This window comes from Pleurodeles waltl, chromosome 11 (genome assembly GCF_031143425.1).
Source record: "Pleurodeles waltl isolate 20211129_DDA chromosome 11, aPleWal1.hap1.20221129, whole genome shotgun sequence".
NCBI lineage: Eukaryota > Metazoa > Chordata > Amphibia > Caudata > Salamandridae > Pleurodeles > Pleurodeles waltl.
Genome location: NC_090450.1, coordinates 927,645,980 through 927,671,910, shown reverse-complemented (window position 1 = coordinate 927,671,910; position 25,931 = coordinate 927,645,980). Strand labels below are relative to the sequence as shown.

The 25,931-nt window shown below is 43.4% G+C and overlaps 1 protein-coding gene across 2 annotated transcripts in view; it reads left to right on the top strand.

The window, feature by feature from the left end:
- The window catches only part of RILPL1 (Rab interacting lysosomal protein like 1), a 97,694-nt gene that overhangs the window by 4,819 nt on the left and 66,944 nt on the right, over positions 1-25,931 (top strand). For both annotated transcript variants that reach the window (XM_069215005.1, XM_069215004.1), the window contains exon 2: positions 24,946-25,096. In XM_069215005.1, coding sequence (XP_069071106.1) covers positions 24,946-25,096 — 151 coding nt within the window. The remainder of the gene's footprint in view (positions 1-24,945; positions 25,097-25,931) is intronic.

Sequence of the window (25,931 nt, the reverse complement as noted above, 5' to 3'; positions counted from 1 at the left end):
CATTTAACAGATTTTTGCATGAGCAAATCTTTACTTGCAGATTTGCTTGTGCTAAAGTACAGTTAAAAAATATTTTCTAGGAGTACAATTTCCTGATCTACTTCTGTAAATTCTTGTGAATTCATGAACTACGCAAATCTGCACAAATGCAAAGACATATACCATGGGTGCACTTTTGTGACTTTCTTTAAGAATTGGTTCCCTAATTAGGTCTGGCGGTAACCAAGACCTTTTGTTTTAGTAAAATTCTATCTCCCTCTCGATCCATCTATCGGCTGGCTTCACTGTGACTGATCCTATTTGCAGAACCTACTCAGCATCTAGATACCCTCACAGGCGACAAGTTCTGTGCTCTACAAATCCATGGTATATTACATTACAATGATCCAATCTGCTCTTTCACAAGGAGCATATCAGCACACAATGTCTTTTTTGTTCAGTGCCAAAAACTACTCTGGCAATGTAAGCTACAGCAAAAAGAATAATTTTGCTTTTTGTTAGTATGTGTTAGAATGGTGAGGGCCGAGCATCTCCCACAACAATAACGTTTTACAAAAACCATGTCAAACAAAGACACGTATTGACAAAACCAAAAGACTGACCACCAATGTCTGACCTATTGGCTTTGTCAATGATTGTTTATATTCATGTTTCCTATAATCTTGTTGAAACTGGTCATTCTGATTTCCCATTATGAATATTTTTGGGAATACTAGTATGCATGAAGACATTCTACTAAATAATTCTTCAGAGACCTGGTGCCTAATTTTTTTTTGTATGTTAACACTGCAGTTGTTAAACTTTTGACTTCTGTAAATGCCACTGAATCACTACTGGAAGCCAAAGATCCCTGCTTAAAAAATCTGTACATCTTGAAAATCAAAATATATGGAAACACAAAAAAGCAAGTATACGCCAACCAAATGCACAAATATGAAACTTTGTATTTAACCCATATACAAAATATACAATAAATTGAAATTTTAATTAAAAGTTTGTAGCTTTTCACACTTCAGTTTTATTTCTTAAAAACAAAGCAGTATGCCGGATTCAAGCATATGGGTTGTCTTTTTTGCCCCTAATGTCTGCTGTTTTGTCGTTGCATACCGATGCTGCAGTGCACCTGCACCACTTCCATGAATCAAACTAAGGACACCAACTTCAATTTTAGCCTACAATTTTCAGTTGTACATTTTGCATTTTTTTTGTTTATAAACACTTTATTGATCTGCTAATAATATTTAATTTTCTAACCATTCGCATCCCAGTGGTAAGCGCCATGGCCCCCAGGGGTCTACATTGAGTTGGTCAATAATAATAATATTTGACGCGTAATACTGACGGAACATTAGATTTCTGGCATGCGTTCGATTTGTGGCTGCTGTTGCATTATTATTATTAAACGAATTCCTTTTGAATTTATTAAATGTTTTGCAGAGTGAAACATAGCAAAATATGTCCTGACATATCTCTCTTTGGATGAGTTAAGGAGTTTTATTGTCAAATTTATTTGTTTTGTGAAAAACTTGAATAACGTATCATGTCTACGCGTATCATAGCTTAGTATGATGGCTAAGTATTTTTTTTATATACAATATAAATATATTCAAACAAAATATCCACGACGATCGGGGCCAAGAGTAACAGCGCTCCGTAGTCAAAGACAAGTCTCTAGGACTCCAGAGAGTCGTAATGCAGGCATTTGTTGGCGAAATCCCAAAATATAATATAATATGTTGCATAGCTTTGTTTCCCTACTGCTTCAGACGAATTTATGACTTATGCGTATGCCATAGTAACGTACATGCTAGCAGGACACCATGATTTTGCGTTGAAAAAGTTCGGCACCTCGAGCCCAGTCCCAGTTTTCTATTTTTTTGTTTGTAAATCTTTTGTATGAGTTAACGCGCCAGGATTAGCCGCACAATAAGAATTTGCCCATGAAAGCAAAAAGGAAATCCTCATTTTGTAGTCCTAGAAGTCAGCAGCAGTCCCACCCATGGACAGCGGCGTCATTGCACTGTTGGAGTCTCCAAACCAATAGATATTTTTAGAAGCTGCTGAATTATTTTAGTAGGTTTGTTTTCATACACAAAGCTATTGATGGAGAGGAACAAGCGTGGTCATTGGAGTAGAAAGGCAAGAGACCCGTTGAGCATCCGTGAGGGGCTTCTGCAAGGGACAGGCTATATCTAACAATGCTACTCTCCCGCAGTAACCTGAGGGTAAATTGGTGTGGTTACAGATATAGGATATTGTTAGTATCAACAAATGCCTCCTTCTTGTGCTCACAACAAATTTTAGGTTTGATACTGTTAATCAAATGTACAGTTCCCACTCGTTGCGTTCTAGCTGCAGACCGTCAGGTATCAAGCTTTCTTGATATCACACGAGACTTTAAACCACAATATGCCGCTTTCTCTAGCTTACAATGTGTATGAAACTTTCATATATGATAGTATTCCTTTAGACTCAGAACCTAAATGCTTCACTGTGTTTCAGAGACTGCAATACAATGCTATTTCAAAATATATCAGTTGTTTTCTGGAGAAGAAACCAGAATGCTAGAAGTTTATTGGTACAATTTGTGTATTGAAAAGTTTGGATACAATTATTGGATGTGAAGAAATGAGGCTCTGAGTGAGCGGTGTTGTTTACCTGGAGTGCCATCCTAATATCTTTTGAGTGATATTTACTATAGGTACTACTGTGCATTGATTAAGACATTGTCAACACTAATTCCCACCTGTGGATGAAAATGTCCACATTGCGATTGGGTGGCGACGGATCGCAGTTGCCATGTGTTGCACACCTGGTGCACAAGAAAGTAGGGATGGGGACGATTGTATTGGTGTTGAATATTTATACTGGGTTCTGTACGTTGTATTGACTGGGTTGGGCATGGGCCACATGGGTGTCACATGCTGCATTCACAGAACCCCTGTGGGTTTGAAACGCTGCAGCGCGTTCGGTTGCAACACTTGATCCACGGAGCCAGGAATGGACTGACGAGTCCTTCACACTGTATCAAATATTGAAGAGAGCTGATCCCATAACCTCTAGTCACCGATTTGGGGGGTATCCTTGGGGATTTAGGACCTGTCAGTTTCTGGGCTGAGGTGACCCTGTATACCCTAAACACTGCACTGCCCTAACCTGCAGTAACTGTTGCTGCTGTGACTGAGCTGGGGTTTTCCCGCCTCCTTCCTGACACTTAATTTGCATACACCCATCCTTCCACACAGAGGCTTGCTGTTCTGGCCTCCTACTCGAAGCACCTACAGCAGAATCCATTTTGTCTGCAGTCTGTGCCACAAAACTGTCTTTCAATCATTTCCTTCGTCTTTAGACTACATTAACATACACTTACAGCCGCCCACACATGGCAGGCTGCTAGTCAGTCTCGGATGTTGTTGACTAATTCTTCTGGAGTTGGCGTGTTCAGCCCTGCAGAGCAGAACATGCCTCCATGGGCACAGTACAGCCCCTCGGATGAAGTTGGTAGTTTTGGGCAAATTGTGCCGCATTGAAAACGGCGGTTTGGACAATATGTCGGAAAACAAAAGTCCCTAGTATTGTCAAAGCCAATAGGTTTGACTTTAATCTAACCCCTGCATGTAAACACAGGCATTTACAAATGATGTTTACATGCGGGCTGTGCTCAAATGCTTTGTTCTAATACAATCTGCACCTTTGGCTTTGCCAGACTTTGGGAGAAAGCAAAGAAAAAAAAAGATGACTTTCTGTTTTGAATCCATCTAGGTGATAAATAACGGATGGGACAAAGAGCTTGATTATTGACTGTAGTTTTCATATTTAAAATAATCCTTCCTGTATTCCAGTGCAGCACTTCTTGGACGGCAGAATGATACACCAAGTAGCCAATAGATGAAAGTAATACTCCTCAGGGTGGAGCCAACGCCCACTCTGTCTTTTCATGATGTTGTAATAGTAGGTTTGGCTGACAGCCAGACAGAAAAATGTAGAGAAATAAACATTAAAACAATTACCCTTACTAAATCAGAAAAACCAGCAAGCATAAACAAATACCCAGAAAAATTGTGAAAAGTGTACGATTTGTGTCCAAGTCTAATCATGGGTATTCATCCATAAACAATGTTTAATGGGCTACTGTGTATTAAAATCCTGTTACGAAATCATGTATTTCTGGTAACAAGATAGGCCACCGCAAGACTGAGGGGTGAGTGGTTTGTAACTGTTTGCAGAAATCTGGGATTGTGTTGGTTAGTGTATATCTGGGCTACAAGGGGGCCGGAAATTCTGCCTGCGTTCAGTAGCACAGTAGGTTCTAGAAAGCAGGTGCTGAGACGGGTGCCTATCGGGCTCTCTACTTTTGCTCTTACCTCGGCAGCAGTCCCACCCTTCACTACCTTTGATGTAACTCCAGAGACTCATCATAGTTCTTTCACAGTCTCATCATTTCCGAACAGAAGCATTTTCAATATTTTATACACCGAATTCATTGTTTTTGTTTTTTATCTTATGCAACTAACAACCATTGACAAATTCAATAGTCCTATCTTGTTATAGGTGTAATGTTACCTATTGTATTATATATATCTGGATGCAATGACTGAAAGAAGCAGCAAAATACAAGTAGGGCAGCACACTATGCTAATCACATATTTTTAGCTTACATGTTTTTAAGCCACACCCTTAATTACATCTGCCTCACCTCTTTGAGAGACCTCAAGTTTGTAGGGTCGAGCGCACAAACGATCCCTCCCTGTTGTAATCTCTCTTTGGGCTTTTAACCACACCCATGTCCCGCCTGTCCCTTTCATTGGTTCATGGGCTTGCCTTTTAAAATCCGCTTGGCTTCATTAGTGAAAGGCATGCATACGCCATACCTTTTCTGGTGTTTAGCCCTCCTCTAGTGCACCGGCCAACTACTAAAACATTTAAGGCTCCATGTTTTTAGCCTGGTTTCTGCACTACCTTATCTTTTTATTTTCCACGCAGTGCGATTGCACTTGGTTTGACATAGATAAAATATATTGAAAGAAAAAAAACGAGCGAGACCCAGTGCAATCGTGCTGAAATTGAAAAACCGAGTGCGATCGTACTGGGTTTTACATACCGCGATCTTACGAATTTTTTTTTTCTTTCAATTTATGTGGCAAGAAAAGTCCGGTTAGGAGTTTACAACGATAATAGCTCTAACTCGAACAAATAGGAGACCTGTTGCATTGCAAATGCTTGTTTTCATGCCACTTAAAGCCCTGGTGTATATCAAATATAGTGTAACAGAATATTGTAATATGGCGTATTTTATTACAGTACTATAATGTCAACTACCTCCCTCTATGCTTGGGTCGCTAGAGATCTGGGTGAGGCAGCAGAACAAAGGGGAAGCAAGCTCTTACCTTTGTGACGTCTTACCAATAGTTACACACTGTTGAGACGTCACAGCAGTGAATTACCGGGTTCTGATCTGGTTATGTATCCTAATGTCTTCCAAATGAAAGCCCCATACAGTAAAGACCTGCAGCCAGACAGTTCTCAATAATAAGTAGGTTCTGTTCTTCAAATGCCTCCATTCCCACACATTTATACATCTAGAACTGCATTGCGTAAAATGTTTTCATTAGCAGTCTGTTCCATGTTAAAAATAAATTAGTGCTTTCACTGTGATAAGGGGTCTATTTTTATACGGCAAGTTTTAGCACACATGGTAAGGGCAAACAGCCAGCCTGCCAACGAAAAAGCACTCGGGTAACACATGCCTTGCCACGTGTTACTGCTGACAATGTAGACAAGACGTACAAGAAACACTAAACCTTGGCTTCTAGTCTAGAGTTACTTCCTGCCATAATTTCCAATGTACGTATTCACGAATAAAGTTAATTTTTTAATGTGATGTGTTAAGGATCACAAAATCAGGGTGTCATTTATTTAAACAGCGCTTTTGCTGGCAAGTATCTTACACTTCCGTTTGAGGAGGTATATTGTATTTTTTCATTTTTTTTATGTTAGACAGTAGTTCATTTATTTCTTTACTTTATCTGACTGTAATAACTGCTTCCAGCGCTCTTGTTCTGTAACCTGCTCCCTAATATTAAACTAGGATACTTTTGGAATTTGAAATTTTCTATGTGCTTCAGGCAGCGTTTGGCATATATGCTGACTCTAAAATTCCTAATTCCTGAAAGTGAAAGCTATCAAATTTTCAGCCTCCTTATGGATCTGTGAAAGAGAGCTTTTTAACCCTTAACTATCAAGTAAATAATTTCTGAAAGCTTAAGGTCCAGATGTACAGAACTTTGTTTTGATTGCAGAGGGTCTGAACCACAGAATCTGGTCGTTTGCAACTGCAAAAAATCTTTTCTTGTGTACAAAACTAAATTGCGATTCAGTAACACATTACCACACCTCAATTTAGGTTTGCAACGAAATACAGAGGCAGTATTTTTAAGGTGCACTTAGGGCGTCCTGTCCAAATGCTGGATTAGATTGGTATGGTGATATTAAAACAAAGGTGAGAAACGAAATGGGGGGAGGGGGCATAAGGTAGCAATATTTTTGGTGTTGCGTTACCAGTCCATGTGCATTATTGTGGTGATTTATTCATATTGCATTGTTACGTATGTTGTTTAAAACTGTTTAAAAGTATATTGCAGAAAAATCGACTAAGATACTGAGCCAATATAAAGTGCTGAAAGAGCACAGAATATATAAGACAGGATATTTGATTTTGAAAGATGCATATATTTACCTATAGGATGGATTTTGTTGGTGCAGTTAATTTTGAGGGCTACTAAATAAAACTGTGGTGGTCATTTATGATATTAGGCAGCGCTTATAAGGGATATCGCAGAAAGCAAAAGGTCATGTTGGAGTTCTTTTAAAGACAAACCTTTTCTTAGGCGTGGTGCAAATGGTTTGACCAAGAGAGCAAAAAACAAAGAAGACACTGGATTATCTCCCTAAAATCCAACTAATGGGATTGTCGGTGCACTGGTGCAAAAAGACACAATTTATCAATAGTGGCAAAAGGAAGGGTGTTCCATTTGATGGTGTGTGTCATGTCTTGTTGACAATTTACAAAAGTAATAAAAAAGATATAAAAACAATCAAAGGAGCTTATTTTATGTAACCCAGTTCTTGTGTAACGGTATTTGGTCATAACGCATAGTGTTGATCTTGAACACGGGATTTGGGAGTCACAAAATAAGAAAATAAAAGGTTTCAAGTCTAGAGCCAGGTTGTATTTTTCCACTATCGATTGAATGTAACCCAAGTTAAGGTTGTCAGATGCATTCTCACTGTCCAGTTATAGAAGTGCCAGGGACTATCCATGACATTTACAATAATCTAGTACATGTAATCTGTAAATATATTTATTTCAGCCTTCTAAATTTATCTGAATTCTGCCTAGTTGCAATGCAATACAACCTGCTGGGAAGGGGTGAATTAAGGGTGAAACAGCTTGCTCTAGCCTGTGGGCAAGTATCTAAAGTTAAATTCTTGTGTCACAGTTCAGCTGACCTATAGGGCTACAAGAAGTGCATTTTGACATGTCTTTTGCTGCTTTTGCAAATGTTGAAATAATTGTTAATGCTATCTGCCTCATGTCCAGAAACTGATTATCAAATGTGGATATTAGACCTTGTACAAAAAGGCTTATAAGAAAAGAATGAACCTATCCAGCCCAGGAACCTTAGTATTTGCAAGAGAGTAGATTGAAGCAGCTTCCTTCTTCTGTAACTTTATCCTCAAGCTTCTCTCTGGAATTTGAAGAGGTGAAAGATAGAGTTAAAATATCTAAGAGGAAGTGCTGCTTGTGGCAAAGATGGAAGTTGTTGAAATCATGTTACCTTCCCGGTTTGGCAATTGCCAGAGACTTCCTGTAATTCTTAAGCCATTTAATGTAGTTTCTGGTTGGGGTTGCCTTATGCTATTCAACAACATATGAACTTTATTACAATGTTTGTATTAGTATTGTTTAAAATATAACAAGTGCCTCCCTATGTCCTCAGCCAGCAAAACATCAAGATCTGACAGTGTAAAGCTAACAATCTATTCTGACACTCACTGCCCTCTTATGGCGGAATTCAGAGGTGTAATCCATACCTCTAAATCTTGTCTCAGGTGATCTTTTGATGTTTCATTTCCTTATTGCACTTAATGTCATAAGTTCATGCCAATTACTGCTTTTACAGAATCTCACACAGCTGTGGCATTCAGTCAAAAGCTTTGGTCAGTTATAGTCCAGTTTACAAGGGGGTGTTAAAGTATTGAGTCATTCATTTTTGATTAAAAACATTTTGGAGAAACTTCTTCTTAAATGAGCATAGTGTAGGAAGTCTTTCTCAACAGGGCAGAGACCTGTCTCCTAACATTAGAATGAACCAATTGTCTAATGACATCACTATGTGATGTAGGAGTTTTATGGTGCTCAGTTTGGTTGGGATTTGGTTTGATTTAACAAGAGAGATCTACTATTGCACATAAAAACTCACTCCTCTACCCCGATGATGACCTTTATACCCAACGAAGGATGCAATCCTCTGAAAGGGGTAAACAAAAAAGAAATCTTGATGTTAGGATCATAAATGCAAATTAACATTATTGGACCTGGCCCTTTTTGCAGGGTTATCTCCAAACATTTTGCCTTCTTCCTCCTATTTTTGAGGTCGACCTCGTTTATACTTTTAGTATGCTTCTTATGGCTTAAAGCAATTTCATTTATTGGTTGCAATGTCCTTTAAAAATTCTTGCTCGCTAGTGGTCAGTTCTGCTTTTTTCTCCCTCCTTTTTCTGTTCCAGAGCAGTGACCAACTACTGTATTATTCCACTTTGGTTTCTTTATCTGTTGCTGTGGCAGGCTATTTGTGTTATTTCTTTGGTGATCCCCTTTCACTGTGGGTGTTTTAGACTGGTAGCTGCCTGCATTTTATTGCAGCATTCTGTTCCTGCTGTCTCCTCCCATATCGCTGACATTTGTTTTGGCTTTATTCCAGTGCTGCCCCCGTTTACCTCTGGCACCTAAAATAAGCTTATTTTACCAAAGAAACACCCGGTCATTTAGCTCATTGCTCACAAAAGCCACAATATGCCCTTTCTGGTAGAATGTAGCTGAACCTAGAAGCAATGATGTGAAAGTTGCTTAGCCTTGCATCGCACCTCAAGTCTCTCCCCAGGGCCTCTCCCTGCCAGCCTTCACAACATCTCACACAGGGCATTTCTTATCTCCTTTATTGGGGCCATAAATCTTCTCAGGCTGCTCTGCTCCTTGAAGTGCGAATCAAGAATGCTTGCAAGACTTTTCATTCTGATAAAATTAAAATAAAATACTTTTCAAGCCTTATTTTCCAATTTTCGTTCAGATGTTTACACAACGCGAGGTAGTGCTGTCATCTTCTCGTCTCTCCTCAAGGGCGTTTGATTTCTGATGTCAGTAGCTGCCAGTGACCACCAAAACATGGCAGGAAAAGATGAAATTATGAAACAGGGTTGTCCAATTTATGTGGCAAGAAAAGTCCAGTTCTGAATTTACAATGCCAATAGCTCTAACGCATGAAAATGCAAGACCTATTGCATTGGAAATGCTTGTCCTGACCTGTTGTTGTTGGCTTTAGGACTGGGCACTTTACCACTACTAACCAGTGCTAAAGTGCATATGCTGTCTGTCTAAAATGTATTGGTGATTGTTTTTTCCATGATTTGGCATATTTGATTTACTAGTAAGTCCCTAGTATATTGCAACAGGTGTGCCCAGGGCCTCTAAATCAAATGCTGCTATTAGGCCTGCAGCACGGATTGTGCTACCCACATGAGTAGCCCTGTAAACATGTCTGAAACCTGCCTCTGCAGTGTCTCTGTGTGCTGTTTTAAACTGGCATGTCGATCTGGCAAGTGCACTCACTTGCCAGGCCCAAACCATCCCTTTTATTACCTGTCAGGTACCCCTAAGGTAGGTCCAAGGTAGCCCCATCAGTAGGTAGGACATATACTGGTGTGCTTTACATGCCCTGATAGTGAAATACTGCTAATTTCTGTTTTCACTATTGCAAGGCCTTTCTCTCCCATAGAGTAACACGGGGAGTGCCTTGAATTATCTTTTCAATGTAATTTTCCATTAGGAGCAGCTAGAGATGTGGATTTTGGGGTCTCTGAACTCACAATTTAAAAATACAGCTTTTGATGAAGTTGGTTTTCGATTTGTAAGTTTGAAAACATTTAGAAAGTAGCATTTTCTTCCTTAAGCATTCTGTGCCTCTCCCTTTTTAGGGAATACACGTCTGGGTCAGAATGACAGTTAGGCTATTTGTGAATTCACTCTAGACAGTCACACAAAGGAAGCTCAGGTGTGCCCTGCGTTTCCTGATGGGTTTTCCTGAGCTAGAGTGGTGGAATGAACTGACACTTGCACCTGAATAGGGCTGTGCCTGCCCTTACACAAAGCAGTCTCCAACCCCCTGGAGTGTGTCTGGGGCCAGGGTGGGGAAAGACAGGGTCTTGTGCACTACAAAGACTTCTCTTTGAAGTTTGCCTACCTCAAAGACAGAACTGAGTATAAATACTGGACCTCTGACACCACATGGAACACTTCTAGACTGAGGACATTCTGCCAGGAAGAAGATTTGGATGCTGTAGGAGGGACTGCCACTCTGCCTTTTACTTTGCTGTGCTGGCCAGCAGCTTGCCGCTACTGTCCTGGGAGTGAAAGGACTGGACTTTGCATTCTACATCCTGCTTTTTAAGGTTCTCTAAGGTCTTGCCTCTGTCGCGTAGGCTCTCATTATCCTAATGAGACTACTGGATTTGGGTGACAGAATCACCTGCACTATGGGAGACTGAGTCTAAACCCACTACAGGTGACACCTGTCTGCCTAATCCAGGTTTTGCTCCGGCTAACTAACAATGCCTCTTCTCCATCCAAGAGCAAGGATGATTGGGCAGCCGAGTGCATGACACAATGGATTCCTCAGGGAAGTCGTGGTCACTCAGATCGCATCCGTTTCTCTCAGTTACATTAGTCTCACATATACAAGGACAGTCGGAGGCAGTATATGTTTCAATAAGGTTTTAATGAAGCAACTGCATGTTAGCTAATAAAACATGTACTGCAATAACTAGGACGATAAAGCATGACAGAATTAAAATTGTGACAAAGGGAGTGAAGCATAAAAATAACTCTACCATATTGTCACTAGAGTCTTTGAAATGATTCCTACCTAGGCTATGTTAGAGCACAGCATGTTAAGCTCTAGTTCTGCCCTTCAGGTTCCGCTGGGAAGACATCATCCCTTATACCTGAGCAAGAGGCCTGTAGTCTACATAAGCAGCTGCAGCGAATCACTCAGCAATCGGCATACAGTCATGATCATCTGACTGGAATCTCCCTCTAATGTACATGGGTCAGAGTAGTGTTTTTCTAATAAACAGCTGATGTTCCAAGAAAGGATCCCTACGTAAGAGTGTGTAGGTTTCTATGAACACTAGAGACAAAGCGTTATCACGTTTGCCGGCAACCTATCCTACTGCAGCCTTGAGAAAAGCACAGAGTGAAAGAAATGTCTTGTTTAAGAACGCAGTGCTGACCTAGGCAAAGAACAGCTAGATAGAGAAAATAAAAGAAGACCACAAATGTGGCTATTGGAAAATAACAAACGAAGCTGAATAAAATATCTAGGTTAAAGTGCACAGCAGCAGGCCTAGTTGGCTAAAATAACGCGTATGGAGCTATAACTAAAATAGCTACACAACACCTCCTGTTAAGAACCCTGAGGGACATCAAAGACTTCATCTGCCAATGCCTGGGCTCATCTCCTGAGAGTCCTGACTTGCCTAGTGGTGCCAACTCAAGTCCCTGGGACCTTGGAAGTGTAAGGTTGTGACCTGAAGGAGGAAATCCACACACCAACGTGCCATGGCGGAAAAATTGGCCCAGCATCTGTCCTGCGGCTGGATATTCGACACAGTGGCCGTCTCGTTGCAGCAGATTGCGAAGGGCCTAAATCACCATGGTTCTTAAGATGCATATTAAGACTGGAATTTTTAAAAAAAGGTAATTTGTTTTTATATATATATATCCACTGAAAAAAAACAAAGGTTACAGGGATATTCTAGTTAGGTTCTGAATTTACTCGTACAAAACCATACAAATTCAGCAGTTATAGTTCTTTCAAGTAACTATAACTCGCACCCTAAAGTAACTGTAACTCATGCCCTCAGCATGCACAGTTGTCTGATCAATAACTTTATTGCAATGTTTTTGTGATACTATCAAAGGTGTGATAAGAATATGTCATCAATAACATAACGTGGAGTAATTAACTTTGCATGGTGAAGGGCCAAGTTATAGTTACATTAGGGCTGCTTTCACAGCAGCTCCATGCTTGCTGAATCATTTCATCTCTGTCCCCTGCACACATGCAGGGGACAAAGATGAAAGCTCAGCTGTTTGACAGCAGGACTTCCTGTGAAGGTCCTGCTGTCAAACAGCACAGTGTCTGCTGTGGCATGGCTGCAGCACTGTAGCCAAACCACAGCAGACAGCTATGTCCCAGGGGTGGGAACTCCAGGGACGTAGCAGGAGCCGGCCCTGGGGTGGGGTTGGCAGTCTCCAGGGCCATCAGAGGCTTCAGGAGGGGGGCAGCGCTGCCCCCATCCTACAAGGAGTTAGCCCCAGGGGGTAGTGGTCCCTGGGGAAGTGGGCGCTGCTAAGAATATAGTGTTGCCCTGTGGGGGCTGCACCCCCCCCCAAATAAAATACATTTTGCCCCAGGGTGTGGTGGTTCCTACGGATCAGGGGGCCACAGCCCCCCCCCCCCACGTTAATTAGTAGATCGCCCCAGGGAGCTGGTGGTCCCTGGGGCAGCGGGTCGGGGCCTCCTGTAGGAAACTGGCACTTGTTGCAGTTTCCCCCACACTTTTTGCCTGATATTGATGCTGACTTGACTGAGAGCGTGCTGGGATCCTGCTAACCAGGCCCCAGCACCAGTGTTCTTTCCCTAAAAATGTACCATTGTTTCCACATTTGGCACACCTCTGGTACATAGATAAGCCCCTTGTAAAAGGTACCAGTGGTACCAAGGGCCCTGTGACCAGGTAGAGTCCCTAAGGGCTGCAGTATGTGTTGTGCGCTCTAAGGAACTCCTCACCTAACACATGCACACTGCTATTGCAGATTGTGTGTGTTGGCGGGGAGAAAAAGGCAAAGTCGACATGGCATCCCCCTCAGGATGCCATGCCCAGAAAACACTGCCTGTGGCATAGGAAAGTCATGCCACAAGCTGCCCCCAAGGCCTTGGAGAACCCAACACCGGTGCATCTATGTTCAGCAGGCAGCCCTCCTCCCTGTCCAACCGGTGGTGTGCCCGAGACAAGCCCTGGACCTAGCCTGCAGCCTCTGAGTGACCCCCTGGGGTCTCCTCATAGACCAGCATTGAAAACACGACGTCCTGTTTACACCCTGCACCCGGCGGCCGCTGAGGGTTTGTGTTTGGTGCCTGCTTGTGGCCCCTTCATTGCTCATCTAATCCCCCCTGGCCTGCCCTCCGAGTTGCGGGTACTTACCTGCAGGCAGACAGGATTCTAAGTACCCCCGTCTCCCTAGGAGCCCATGTTAAAATTGCTCATCTTTGACCTCTGCACCCGGCCGGTCCCGTGTTGCTGGTGGTGGGTGTTTTGGGTTAACTTGAACCCCAACTGGTGGACTTCCTAAAACCCAGAGACTGAAACTGTAAGTGTTGTCCTTACCTGTAAAACAATCTAACTTTTCTTCCCCCCCAGGAACTGTTTCTGGAAATTGCACTGTGTCCGTTTTTAAAACAGATAACAGCCACAATTTCAAAAACTGTATTACTTACTAATTTCAAACAAGGTACTGTTGATACCTGTGTGAAATGCAAATCTTTTGAAGTACTTACTTGCAACTTGAATCTTGTGGTTCTAAAAATAAATTAAGATAATATAATTTTGCAATATAAAAACCATTGGTCTGGAGTTAAGTCATTGAGTGTGTGCTTCTTCAATTGTCTGTGTGTGTACAACAAATGCTTTGCACTACCCTCTGATAAGCCTAACTGCTCCACCACACTACCAGAAAAGAGAGCATTAGAATTATCTACTTTAGCCTTTGGGGAACCCCTGGTCTCTGTGAACACTAAATCTCATTTTGATATAGTATATACAGAGCCAGCTTACTACACCCCATGTTTTTTTTTTTTTTTTAATTTTATTTTACACGCGGATCCACCACATCTCCGCTCACAAAATAATTGTAAAAATATATATTTTTAGTCCTCAGGGATGGTCCCTTTGGGACCCCACCGCCAGAGCCAGGGTTTTCGGCCCCTGGCCCCTTTTTCTTTTTTTAAAACTTTTGTTTTGGGGGACTCTGCTTCAGCCGAGTCCCAAGATGGCTGATAACACTTCAACGACTTCTGTTGTTGAAGTGTTATCAGCCAATCAGATCTCTGCCAGAGATCGGGAGGGGTCGTGAATCCTTTGCATCCCTAGATATTCAAAGTTGTTTTCCCCTTAATTTCTCAAAAACTACTGAATGGAATTACACCAAAACAGAAAAAGCGCTCTTTCAGGACCAGGACCTACCTTCCTGCCAAATTTGGTGTAGCCCCGTCCAGTAGTTTTTGCGCTATTGCTGTTCAAAATCCCTATGGAAAAATTAATGGGGAAAACATGTTTTGGGAACCCCCTTTTTTCTCTCGGCCCCCCTGAGCAGATCACCCTGAAACTTTCCAGGCAGCAGCTGACGGGACTGGCAATTTTTTGGGGGAAAGTTTGTGAAGATTCACAAAGCGGCACCAAAGAAATAGGCAAGTGAAAAAACACTTTTATGTAGAAACTAGGTCCTAACTATAACTACCTAGTGGAAACCGCCAGCAATATATGTATGAAACAGTTTAACAGGCTGTTAGACGCAAGTTGAAGTATAATAAAAGAAATGATAGAATGGTCACATTTAAATTAGGCCATGATCCTAGGAAAGGCCTTGAAAGATCACTAAAACAATGCGAGGATAAGCTTCTGGATGTCCTGAGGCTGCTGGCAAGTATTTTTTATATGGTTGAGGAATCATAAATTAAAGGAACTGATTTAGGCATTAACTTGTTAAGAGGTTGGAGCCAAAGAGCCATTTGTTTTTGTTTATTTAAATAAAAAAGGTGTGTTCATAGCAGAAAGACCGAGAGCAGTACTTTTGAGAATAAGCCCAAACTTAGGAGAGTTGGCTAAGAAAGAGGCTTCTGAGGAAACAAAAGGACTTCTGTTTGGGGACGGTCTAATAAAAGCCTTGGGAAATATGTACGCACTTTCACTGTGAAAGACCAAGCGCATTTGTCGCTGCGTAAAGTCCTTGGAGATGACATTTTATATGGTAGGGCCGGAAGAAGGGGCCAGTCTCTCTGTTAATTATATTATAGAGGCCCATATGGACAAGGGTGAGGTATTTTTAGAGGAGACTACACCTCAAATTACTTTTACCCACAAAAAGGAATAAGTGGTAGAGGACAGTCCACAAGCGGAAGATCACAGGGGTCTTATTCAGGAACTTAATCAGGACACAGTGAGTATGAGGATTGGTATTCGGTTTAACCAGGTAAAAATAGCAGGAAGATTAAAAAGAAATTGTAAAGGAATGGGAGAAAATTACGAAAGACACTTAGATTTTGAAACAGTGAAAGGATATACAGTAGAGTATCAAATGGTCCACATCAAAAGCCGAGAGATTTTTTTTTTTCAACAAAATGTAAGAGAACTTGCGAGCAAAGAGATAAATTGGATGTTGGGAAAAGTTATTGTAAAATAGGAGAATAACATAGGTTGTTTTTTTTAATAAGTACAGTGTTGTAGAAAAAAAAAGGACTCAGGTGTGAGACCGGTGATCAAATCGAGAAATTTTAATGCATTTGTATTTTTATAGGTATTTCAAAATAGAGGGAAATACACCTGTTGAGAGAGATTCTACAGGAACAAGATTGGATAGCAAGAATAAATCTGAAGTATGCACATTTTTCAATTCTGATGCATTAGGAGAGGCAGTAATTTTTACAGTTCAGATGGGAGGGCCAATTAAGGACATGCTCCAGAGGTCTGATCCCTCCCAGTTCCAGGGAGACGATTCTCCTATTCCAACCCAGACAGCAGAATTGAGCTCAGACGCTCACACCCTGGCAACACAAGAAGACAAACACCTACTGCTGGTTGAATTCTGCAAAGATATTGCATCAGTTTGCCAGGATTTCACCCAGATGACTCAAAATTGTCACCTTAAATGCCAAGGGTCTCAATTCACCCATCAAGCTTAGGGCATTAACTAATTGGCTGTGTAGGTGAGAGGTAAATGTCATCCTCATACAAGAGACACATTTGCTCAGAGAAGACACCAAGTGCCTCCGCTCCTATTGGTACCCCACACAATACCATTATTATGCACCTCTAAAACTCGCGATATTGCTCCACAGTGACCTTTTTTTTAAGCCTGACTGCATGTATAGAGATGGCAAGGTTCGAGTAATGGGCGTCATAGGAATCCTGGGATCCTCAATAACATCAATTTTCTCTGTCTATGGACCTAACACTGAAGGTGAGATTTGTTTTCTCCTCCTTCGCAAGGGACAACATACTCCTAGGCAGGGATTTTAACACAGCCCTTGACCCTAGCACTGATCGCTCCCGCTCTAGACAGTGAGACCCAGCACCCACCCTTTCTCCCTTCGCCCTGATTCAGGGCATTTCCGACCTTTCATAGATGGATGCCTGGTGGCATCTACACCTCCGCATATGGAATTACACGTTCTAGTCTAATGTTCATAAAACACCCTTGCGCATTGATTACTTCCTGATTTCTTGCACAATACCCCCTCCTCTGTTAGACTCTGTGATCATGTTATGGTTCTATCTGACCATTCCCAAAACCATGGGTTTTTAAATGAGGTAGCCTTCCATGACCAACTCTCCGTGACTGCATAAAAGATACTCTAGAACATTATTTTGTGGCATTGACACCAATGCTGTGTCCCCAGTGACTGTATGGGACGCAGTGAAGGCAGTCCTCAAGGGGCAACTGATTTGGCACACAATGGCGTTCGTGAGGGCAGCCAAGGTCCGTAGACAGAAACTCGAAACCCAACTTTCACAAGCAGAATCCCGTCGCAAAGAAAGGGGCACAAGCGGACTCTGACTCCTATGCCACATATGGAGGAACTAGAACATCTCTTGATGAAAGAGACAGCCAAGAAACTCCTTTATGTTGACCAAACTTACTACGAATGGGTGGACAAGGCTGACAAATTACTGGCCCATAAATTACGTCTGCAATCTATGTGCAATCACATCCATGATAACAAGGGTCAAACATTAATCACAACGCCAGACATAACATTGGTCTTTTAAGACTACTACTCTGCTCTTTGTAGAGCCCAAGCCCTGGACGAACATCTCCAAGATGAAAGTCAGGAAGGCCATGTTCCCCCAGAGTTTAGAGAAGAGTTAAATCAGCGTCATTAGTCCAGACGAAGTTAGAACAATCATTAACAATCTCCCTACACATAAAGTGCCGGCACCAGAGGGGTTTCCTGCCATCTTGTACAAAGCATTCATCCATTTTTTAGTTGAACCCCTAGCACGGGTATTCAGTTATTTTTTAACTACCAACACAATGTTAGAATCTCACATAACGTTACTCCTTAAACCTGACAAATTTCCACCAACGGTTCTACATATCGCCCTATAGGACTCCAAGATTGCGATCATAAAATCTTTATATCTATCCTTGTGACACGTCTACAGCATGTTTTGCCAACAATCATAGCACCCAAACAATCGGGCTTTCTCCTTAACAGGCAGGCTAATGATAAGAAACTGCCTGGCTGTAACTCCTAGAAGTACCAGAATACAACCTCCAACCCTGGCCCTCCTCTCCCTGGATGCTGGAAAAGCGTTTGACAGGGTAGATTGGAAATACCTATCCAAAATCATGACAAAAATCCACATGGGCCCCAAGAAAATGACTTGTATACAAGCTAACTTTCAGAAACCTGCATCAAAACTGAAGATCAATGGGACTCTTTCCCCTATTATCACCCTTTTGAGGGTGACCTTTGAAAGGATGTCCCCGTCCCCTTCAATTTTTGCATTATTTATGGAACCCTTGGTTGCAAAAATTCAAAGCAACCCGGAAATCTAAGAAATACACATCGGCGGGATGAAGCACAAATTGTCTCTTGTCGTGGATGGTATACTGTGTTTCCTCACTAACCCAGATACTTTCATCCCAGCCCGATGAGCAAATTAGATTTATTTTCCAGAACCTCAGGCTTAAAAGTGAACTTAAAGTGGACTTTACCAAATCTTGGGCCATGTGGGTATCTGACCTGCATGATAGCCTCAAGGCACCTGTTCGGAAGGCTGGGTTCCAATCGTCCAACTCCAGAATCGCTTATTTGGGCAGTCAACTCACATCAGGCACAAAAAACTTAGATCATGGCAACATTCTTCGCTGCTTACTGCTCTATTCAAAGATTGCTATCGCTGGGGCAAGCCAGAAATCTTCTGGCTGGGCTCGCTTAATTGCCTCAAGATGAACTTATTGCCACACCTATTATATGCCCTCCAGACTCCCCCACTATTGATACTTTAATCAATGCAGATATGTATTCACACCAAAATGCTCAATTTTGTCTGGGGATGCAAATCGCCATGAGTGGCCAGGGCAACTGTGTATCGTGCCACGGCAGATGGGGCCTTGGGTTTCCGAATGTGTCCACCTTTATCCTAGGGGCACAACTTCGGCCCTCCCTGGATTGGCAGTATAACCCAGACAACAAACCATGGGTGCTGGTAAAGCAGGCTTTCTCCTCTGACCCTTTGGACTGCCTCCTGTGGCCTCCACTTTTGAGAGCCCCCACGGCCCTCCACTCCTCCCATTGACATCCACTTTCAGGGGTGTGGAATTTAATAAAATATCTACTTGTCCATGGGACAGGTTGCTTCTTAAATCTACTTGTCCTGTGAAAAAACCTACTTGTCCCTTTGGTGCCATGTAGTGCAGCGACAAATTATAGCAGGAATCTCATTATGTAAGAGCTCTGATAATTGCCTTCTGATTATGCCAGGGTTACTACTATAGTAGGGCTTGAGTACTTGCAGTATCAATCCCTACTATAGCAGTTTCCTTATGTTGCCACCTTTCTGCAGATCTACATACTGGGGCTGGAGGAAACAGTAAGCAGGGCTGGAATGCCTTTGAGTCTGCAAACCTACTAACTTGCATGTTTTAAGGAATTTCCCCAGCTCTTCTCTAATCTTTTCCCATAATGAGAGAGGTTGGAAATTTACTCCTGAAAATGGCAGAAGTAGAAGTTCTTTCAGGGTTGGGGAAAAAAAGTGGTTGGAGGGAAAGTGAACTTGTAAATGCCCAATAGATTTTCACATGAGCAAATCTACACATGCATATTGGCTTGTGCTAAAATACAGTTCACAAATATTTTCTAGGGATATGATTTCCTGGTCTACTTCTGTAAGTTCTTGTGAATTCATGAAAGCCACTAATTCAAAGACATATACCATGGGTGCACTTTTGTGACTTTCTTTAAGAATTAGGTCACTAATTAGGTCTGGCGTTAACAAAGACTTTTTGTTTGTATTAAAGTTCTACTTCTCACTCTATCAGTGGCGTAACAAAACTGGAGGGGGCCCGCCTGCAAAGGACATGGAGGGGCCCCTCCTCAAGACTCATTCAGGGCATGTGCTGTCCTGAGGAAGCCCCTTTGCGTGGGCTGCGGGCCTTTGTTATGCCACTGGTGGCAATATGTGCTTTTTGGGACCGAAAACATGTTTTTTCTTTTTGACAGTGGTTTTTATTTTTTTTATTTTTTTACAACTGTGAGGGCCTGGCAGCTCCCACAACTATAAAGTGGTACAAAAGCCATGTAAACTGTAAACTTCGCACTTGTATAGCACACTACTCACCCGTTAGGGTCTCAAGGCGCTGTACGCATACCGCTGTGGAACCCCTCCTGGCTTTTCCCTGTGAGGCACCCACTCCTGGGCACCCCCATGGTGAAGCCAGGCATCCAAGCGCTGTCAGGGCCGTTGTGGAGATTAAGCAAGCTTTTGCTCAGAGTTACAGAGTAGGACCCATTAATTAGATTAGGCACCGAGGCGAGAATGATCTGGTCCACAGGAATTGAGCCCAAGACCCACCGAGGCGGGAATTGAACCCTGGTCCCGGACCAGATCTCTGCATCAGGGTCTGCCGCTCCAACCATTGTGCCACACTTCTCCAAATCAAAACCGAAAAGAAAACATGTTTTTTCTTTTTGCTAGTGTTTTTTTTTTAACAACTGTGAGGGCCTGGCAGCTCCCACAACAATAAAGTGTGACTTCTGAAGATGTCTCTTTAGGTCTCTGGCATTTCATGATGGCAAAGCTAGGGCCTCCTGCCAGGTCGTCCTGTTGTGCTTTTTTCTGACACTTTCTTGTCTTTAACCAGGTTCTCACCCTCAAAATTAATTTATGCTGATAGAAGAACTTGTTCATTGTCCTTTAGTCGTGTCACCCACTCTCTTTAAAGACCCTTATCTGATCTTTGCTTCTCTGCTGCATAGTTTCTCTGTGGGCCGGTATATCTTGGTGTGGGTCGGTTGTCTTTTTAAAATTATTTTATTTAATGACTGCGCTGCAGGGTCCAGCTTACTTGGAACACCTGTTAGTCAACACAGTGGCCTCCTTTTGGTCCCATCGACTCTGGTTAAGGGCTTTGGTGCAAGATTAATTGCATCCAGGGATTCTGGTCTTGGCAAGAATTCTGCTGCTAGATACAGGAGCACAAACTATTGCAATTTTACACATCCTGGAGATAAATTCCTTCAGAATGACCTGCTAGTTGGCCATACCCCATTTCTTTGGTGAACCTTGAGAGAAGATGCCAGCTCAAAGGCTGATCAACTCTACTGCTTCAATGTAATTTCAATTAGTATTTGTGGTTCCAAAAGGACATTCTTAAAAGTTAAGCCTCATGACATGCCTGAGGCCAAACAGGGTTATTCTAAGTGGAGCAGGGTAACAGTGCAGTGCCACACTCACCCCTGATGCTTGTTTCGTCACACCAAAATCATTTTTTAAATTAGATTTGTAACTCACCCCTCACCCCGGAGGCGCGCCAGAGGCAAGCCCGTCTGCACCTGGACCGCGCCCAGCGCCGGTCGTCCTGGTCCTCGCAACCCTAACCCCCCAGACAACACTACTCAGCCACCAGACTACACACCCTCAACCCAGGTCTACACCCCACCTGTGCCCAAGCCAGCCCCAAGCACACACATGGACACTGTACATGCTATGCCTGCCGGTTCTCCAGCACCCCCACAAACATCTTAAACACCACCACGCCAACCCCTACACGCCCCACAACAATGCCAGCACGCTCTACAACAACAATACCCCAACCTACAACAACACCCCCACTGCAACACCATCATGCACCACAACAACAACACCAAAAACACCCACACCCCACACGCCCCACTCCAACCCCAACAAGTCCCACAACAACGCTAGCACGCTCTACAACAACACTACCACAACACACATCAGCACCAACCCCCCCTCAACTACACCACCACCACAACAGCCCACGCAATCACCTTAACTGCATACTCCTAAACACCCGCTCCATACACAAACATGCAATCGAACTCTGGGACCTGATCACGTCACACTCACCACACATTGCCTTCCTCACGGAAACTTGGATGAATCCCTCATCCGAGCCCGACATAGCCTTAGCCACCCCAGAAGGCTACAGAATCCATCGTCGAGATCATCTAAACAAACCAGGAGGTGGCATCGCCATTGTACATAAAAACACCATAAAGATCACCACCAACACACTCAACACCCTTGACAGCGCAGAACACATGCACTTCTGCATTCACATAAACGCCAACACCACCCTCAGAGGAACCCTCATTTCGAGTCCACCAGGACCTCACCCGTCCTTCTGTGACACCATCGCTGACACCATCAGCCCCTACGCCCTCACCTCCACAGACTACATCTTCCTTGGTGACCTCAACTTTCACCTGGAGAACCACCACGACCACAACTCCACATCCCTTCCAGACAACATCACAAACCTAGGACTCAAGCAAATAGTCACATCACCCACCCCCTCAGCAGGACACACGCTAGATGCGATCTTCATCTCCAGCAACCACATAACCTTCACACACACCACCGAACTCCACTGGACCGACAACCACAGCGTACACTTCTACTCGAAACCCCCCACACACCACCACCAACACATCACACCTTACCGCATGTGGGACAAGATCCCCACAGAACACCTGAACGCCCAGCTCGCACAAAACGCACCCCCAAACACCAACGACCCCAACATTGCTGCCCATAACGTCATAAAATGGATTACAACCTGCGCAGACTCCCTCGCCCCTCTCAGAAGAAATATCACCACCCGCGCCATCAAGTACGCCCCTTGGTTCACCACTGAACTCCAAGTATCCAAGCGCGAATGTCACAAAACAGAAAAAGCTTGGCGCCAGGAACCCTCTATGACCAACTTCTCCACCCTCAAAACCACCATGCCCAAACACCACCAACTCATAAGCACCACCAAAAGGGCTTACTACAAGGAACGCATAGACAGTAATTCACATAACAGCAAAGAACTCTTTACCATCATCAAAGACCTCACCAAACCCAAATCCTGCAACATCGACCCCACTCACACACATAACCTCTGCAACTCCCTCTCCAACCACTTCCACTCCAAAATCCTAGACATACACAACAGCTTCACGCCACCAGCACCCACCACATCCAACACGGACACGGCTAACAACAACACCCCCTCTCAACCTACTACACACCTGGGCCCCCACCTGCGCTGAAGTGAACACCCGCCTGTCTCACTTCCTAGAGTAAAACAACGCACTCAACGCCTCCTAGTCTGGGTTCCTCAAGAACCACAGCACAGAGACCGCCCTCATCGCCTACACCGACGACATCAGAACCAGAGTCAACAAAGGCGAGACCGTCGCACTCATCCTCCTGGACCTCTCCGCAGCCTTCAACACTGTCTGCCCCAAATACTCCCTACACGCCTCTACAATGCAGGAATCCGACACAAGGCCCTGGATTGGCTCGCCTCTTTCCTCGCCGAAAGGACCCAGAGATTCCGCCTCCCTCCCTTCCAATCTCCAGCAACCAAGATCATCTGCGGAGTTCCCCAAGGGTCCTCCCTCAGCCCCACCCTCTTCAACACTTACATGGCCTCGCTCGCCAACATCCTCCGCCCACACGGAATCACCATCATATCCTACGCAGATGACACCCAGCTCGTCATCTCCCTCACCAGGAACCCCACCACCGCCAAGACCAACCTCCACGCCGGACTCCTAGACACAGCCAACTGGATGACAGCAAGCCACCTCAAACTAAACTCCAACAAGACCGAAATCATCATCTTCGGCCCCAACAAAACAATATGGGACAACTCCTGGTGACCCACCACCCTAGGACCACCTCCAACACCCGCCACCCACGCACGCAACCTCGGAGTCATCTTAGATTCTTCCCTCTCCATGACCCAGCAAATCAACTCGATCACCTCCTCCTGCTTCAACACCCTCCGAATACTGCGAAAAACCTTCAAATGGATACCCATAGAAACTAGAAAGACAGTCACCCAGGCACTCATCAGCAGCAGGCTAGACTACGGAAACGCCCTCTACGCCGGCACCACAGTCAAGCTTCAGCAGAAACTCCAGAGGATTCAAAACGCAGCCGCACGCCTCACCCTGAACCTCCCACGCCATGAACACATCTCCGCCCACCTCAGATCCCTCCACTGGCTTCCTATTGACAAAAGGGTCATCTTCAAAGTCCTCATCCACGCACACAAATCCCTCCACAACACTGGACCAACCTACCTCATTGAAAGAGTGAACTTCCACATTCCCACCCGCCACCTCCGCTCCGCCGACCTCGCCCTCACCACAGTTCCTCGCATCCAACGCACCACCTCAGGAGGCAGGTCCTTCTCCTACCTCGCCCCCAAAACCTGGAACTCCCTCCCCACCTACCCCCGCAAGACCCAGGACCTCATGTCTTTCCGAAAGCACCTCAAGACATGGCTCTTCATAGAGTAAAACGGCAGCCCCCCTCAGCGCCTTGAGACCCTCACGGGTGAGTAGCGCGCTGATACATTTTTTTTATTTGATTCTTCCATGCTGTGGCTTCACCGCCTTAATTTTTGACTGGTATTCCCTCTCGCGACTTCGCATGCAGAGATGCCTACTAACTTAATTTCACCAATGCCTCATGGCTGTCGGCCTCTTCTGTTTTGTAAAACTACTGTTGTCAGGGGAACTGTTTCAAATACCAAATATGTGGCATGTTTATCATATAATAATTATTCACACTTTACAATTATCCCAAACAGCAAAGCTGGATGAGGTTCAATTGTTCCAGAAGCTTTGAAAAATACGTGCAGGAACTTGTAATCTTAACACATGAAACAGAAAGTAGTAGAACATGTCTAGACCTCTGCCACAGATGTATCAAACGCATATAGACTGTGCTGGTACATTATTGTATTTGTGTGCATATGTTGTATTGGTTATTTTTCTAGGAAGCAACGTTTTTGTTTTGCAGCCTCTCTGGAATAAATACATAAATGTTGCTGAATGTTAAATATATTTGTATTAACCGTCATCTCAGACATACGGTAATGCTGTGATGTAAGAAAAGAATTTGTAGTAGTGTCAAAGAGGTGGATCAGAATAGGCGAGTAGATCGGATTAGGTGTATGGCACCTTAAAGTATTTTTCTTCCATCCTGTGGTGAGGCCTGCCAAGAATGTTAGTCAGCCCATAGAATAAGTTAAACCAATATGTACTAATGGGAATTTGCTCTTTCTTATAATTCCAGGAGCTGGAACTTATAGAAGATGTATGGCGAGGGGAGGCACAGGACCTTCTCACCCAAATTTCTCAACTCCAGCAAGAAAACAAGCAACTGATGACAAACCTTACTGTGAAGGATGTCAACTTAACAGAAGAGGAGTTTCAGAAGCATGAAGGTAAAAGAAGAACCTTGGCCCACAGGACAGTTGTCTCTCAGTGTATGTTGTAGACACATAAAAAAGTATAAAATGTTTATACTAAAGCATTCATTTTTAGAAAATGAAAACCTGTTGATGTCACTAAAGTTACTGAGGCATTAGATATGGCACAATGCTGTAACATGAATAATATAAACTTGAAACAGACTAACTCATTAACTGAAGTAGCCAACTGTTTAGCATTACTTGTGAATATATAAGCATTTGGAAAGTCAGAGTCTCTTTTTTAACAAGAACTTTCATAGCCAATATGTCTGGCTATAACTGGAAAAGCAGGTCCGACAGATCAGCTTTGCTAAGGCTTGTTATTAGAAATCCTGCCAAAGCAGGCTGCAGGACCTTAGGTAGTTGCGAGCCGTCCCTGGAGTTTGGCACAAATCCTTTGTGTAGCAGGCTCCCTGGATTCAAAAACAATTTTCTGTAGCAGACTGTGGTACGTTAGGCCATTGCTAGAGGTCCCTGGTGTCAGAAGCAAACCTTTTCAGAAGGAGCAGACATTGCTGTAGGCTATTTTGAGAGGTGCCTTGAGTCAGACTGTTAAGCTGAAGTCAGGATGCAGTACCTTTGGTTGTTGTTAGATGTCCCTAGAGAAAGGCATAAATCCTTTCTGTGGAAAGATGCCATCCCCTTAGGTTTTTATTAGGGGTTCCTAAGTCAAATACGGATCATTTTCTTTACTGACTGTAATATCTTAGGTCATTACTAAAGTCTGAATTTGGAGAAGAAGGGCATCTTAATATTAGCTGATTGTTTAAAGTTGTGAGGAATATCTGACTAAAATAAGGCTGGTAAT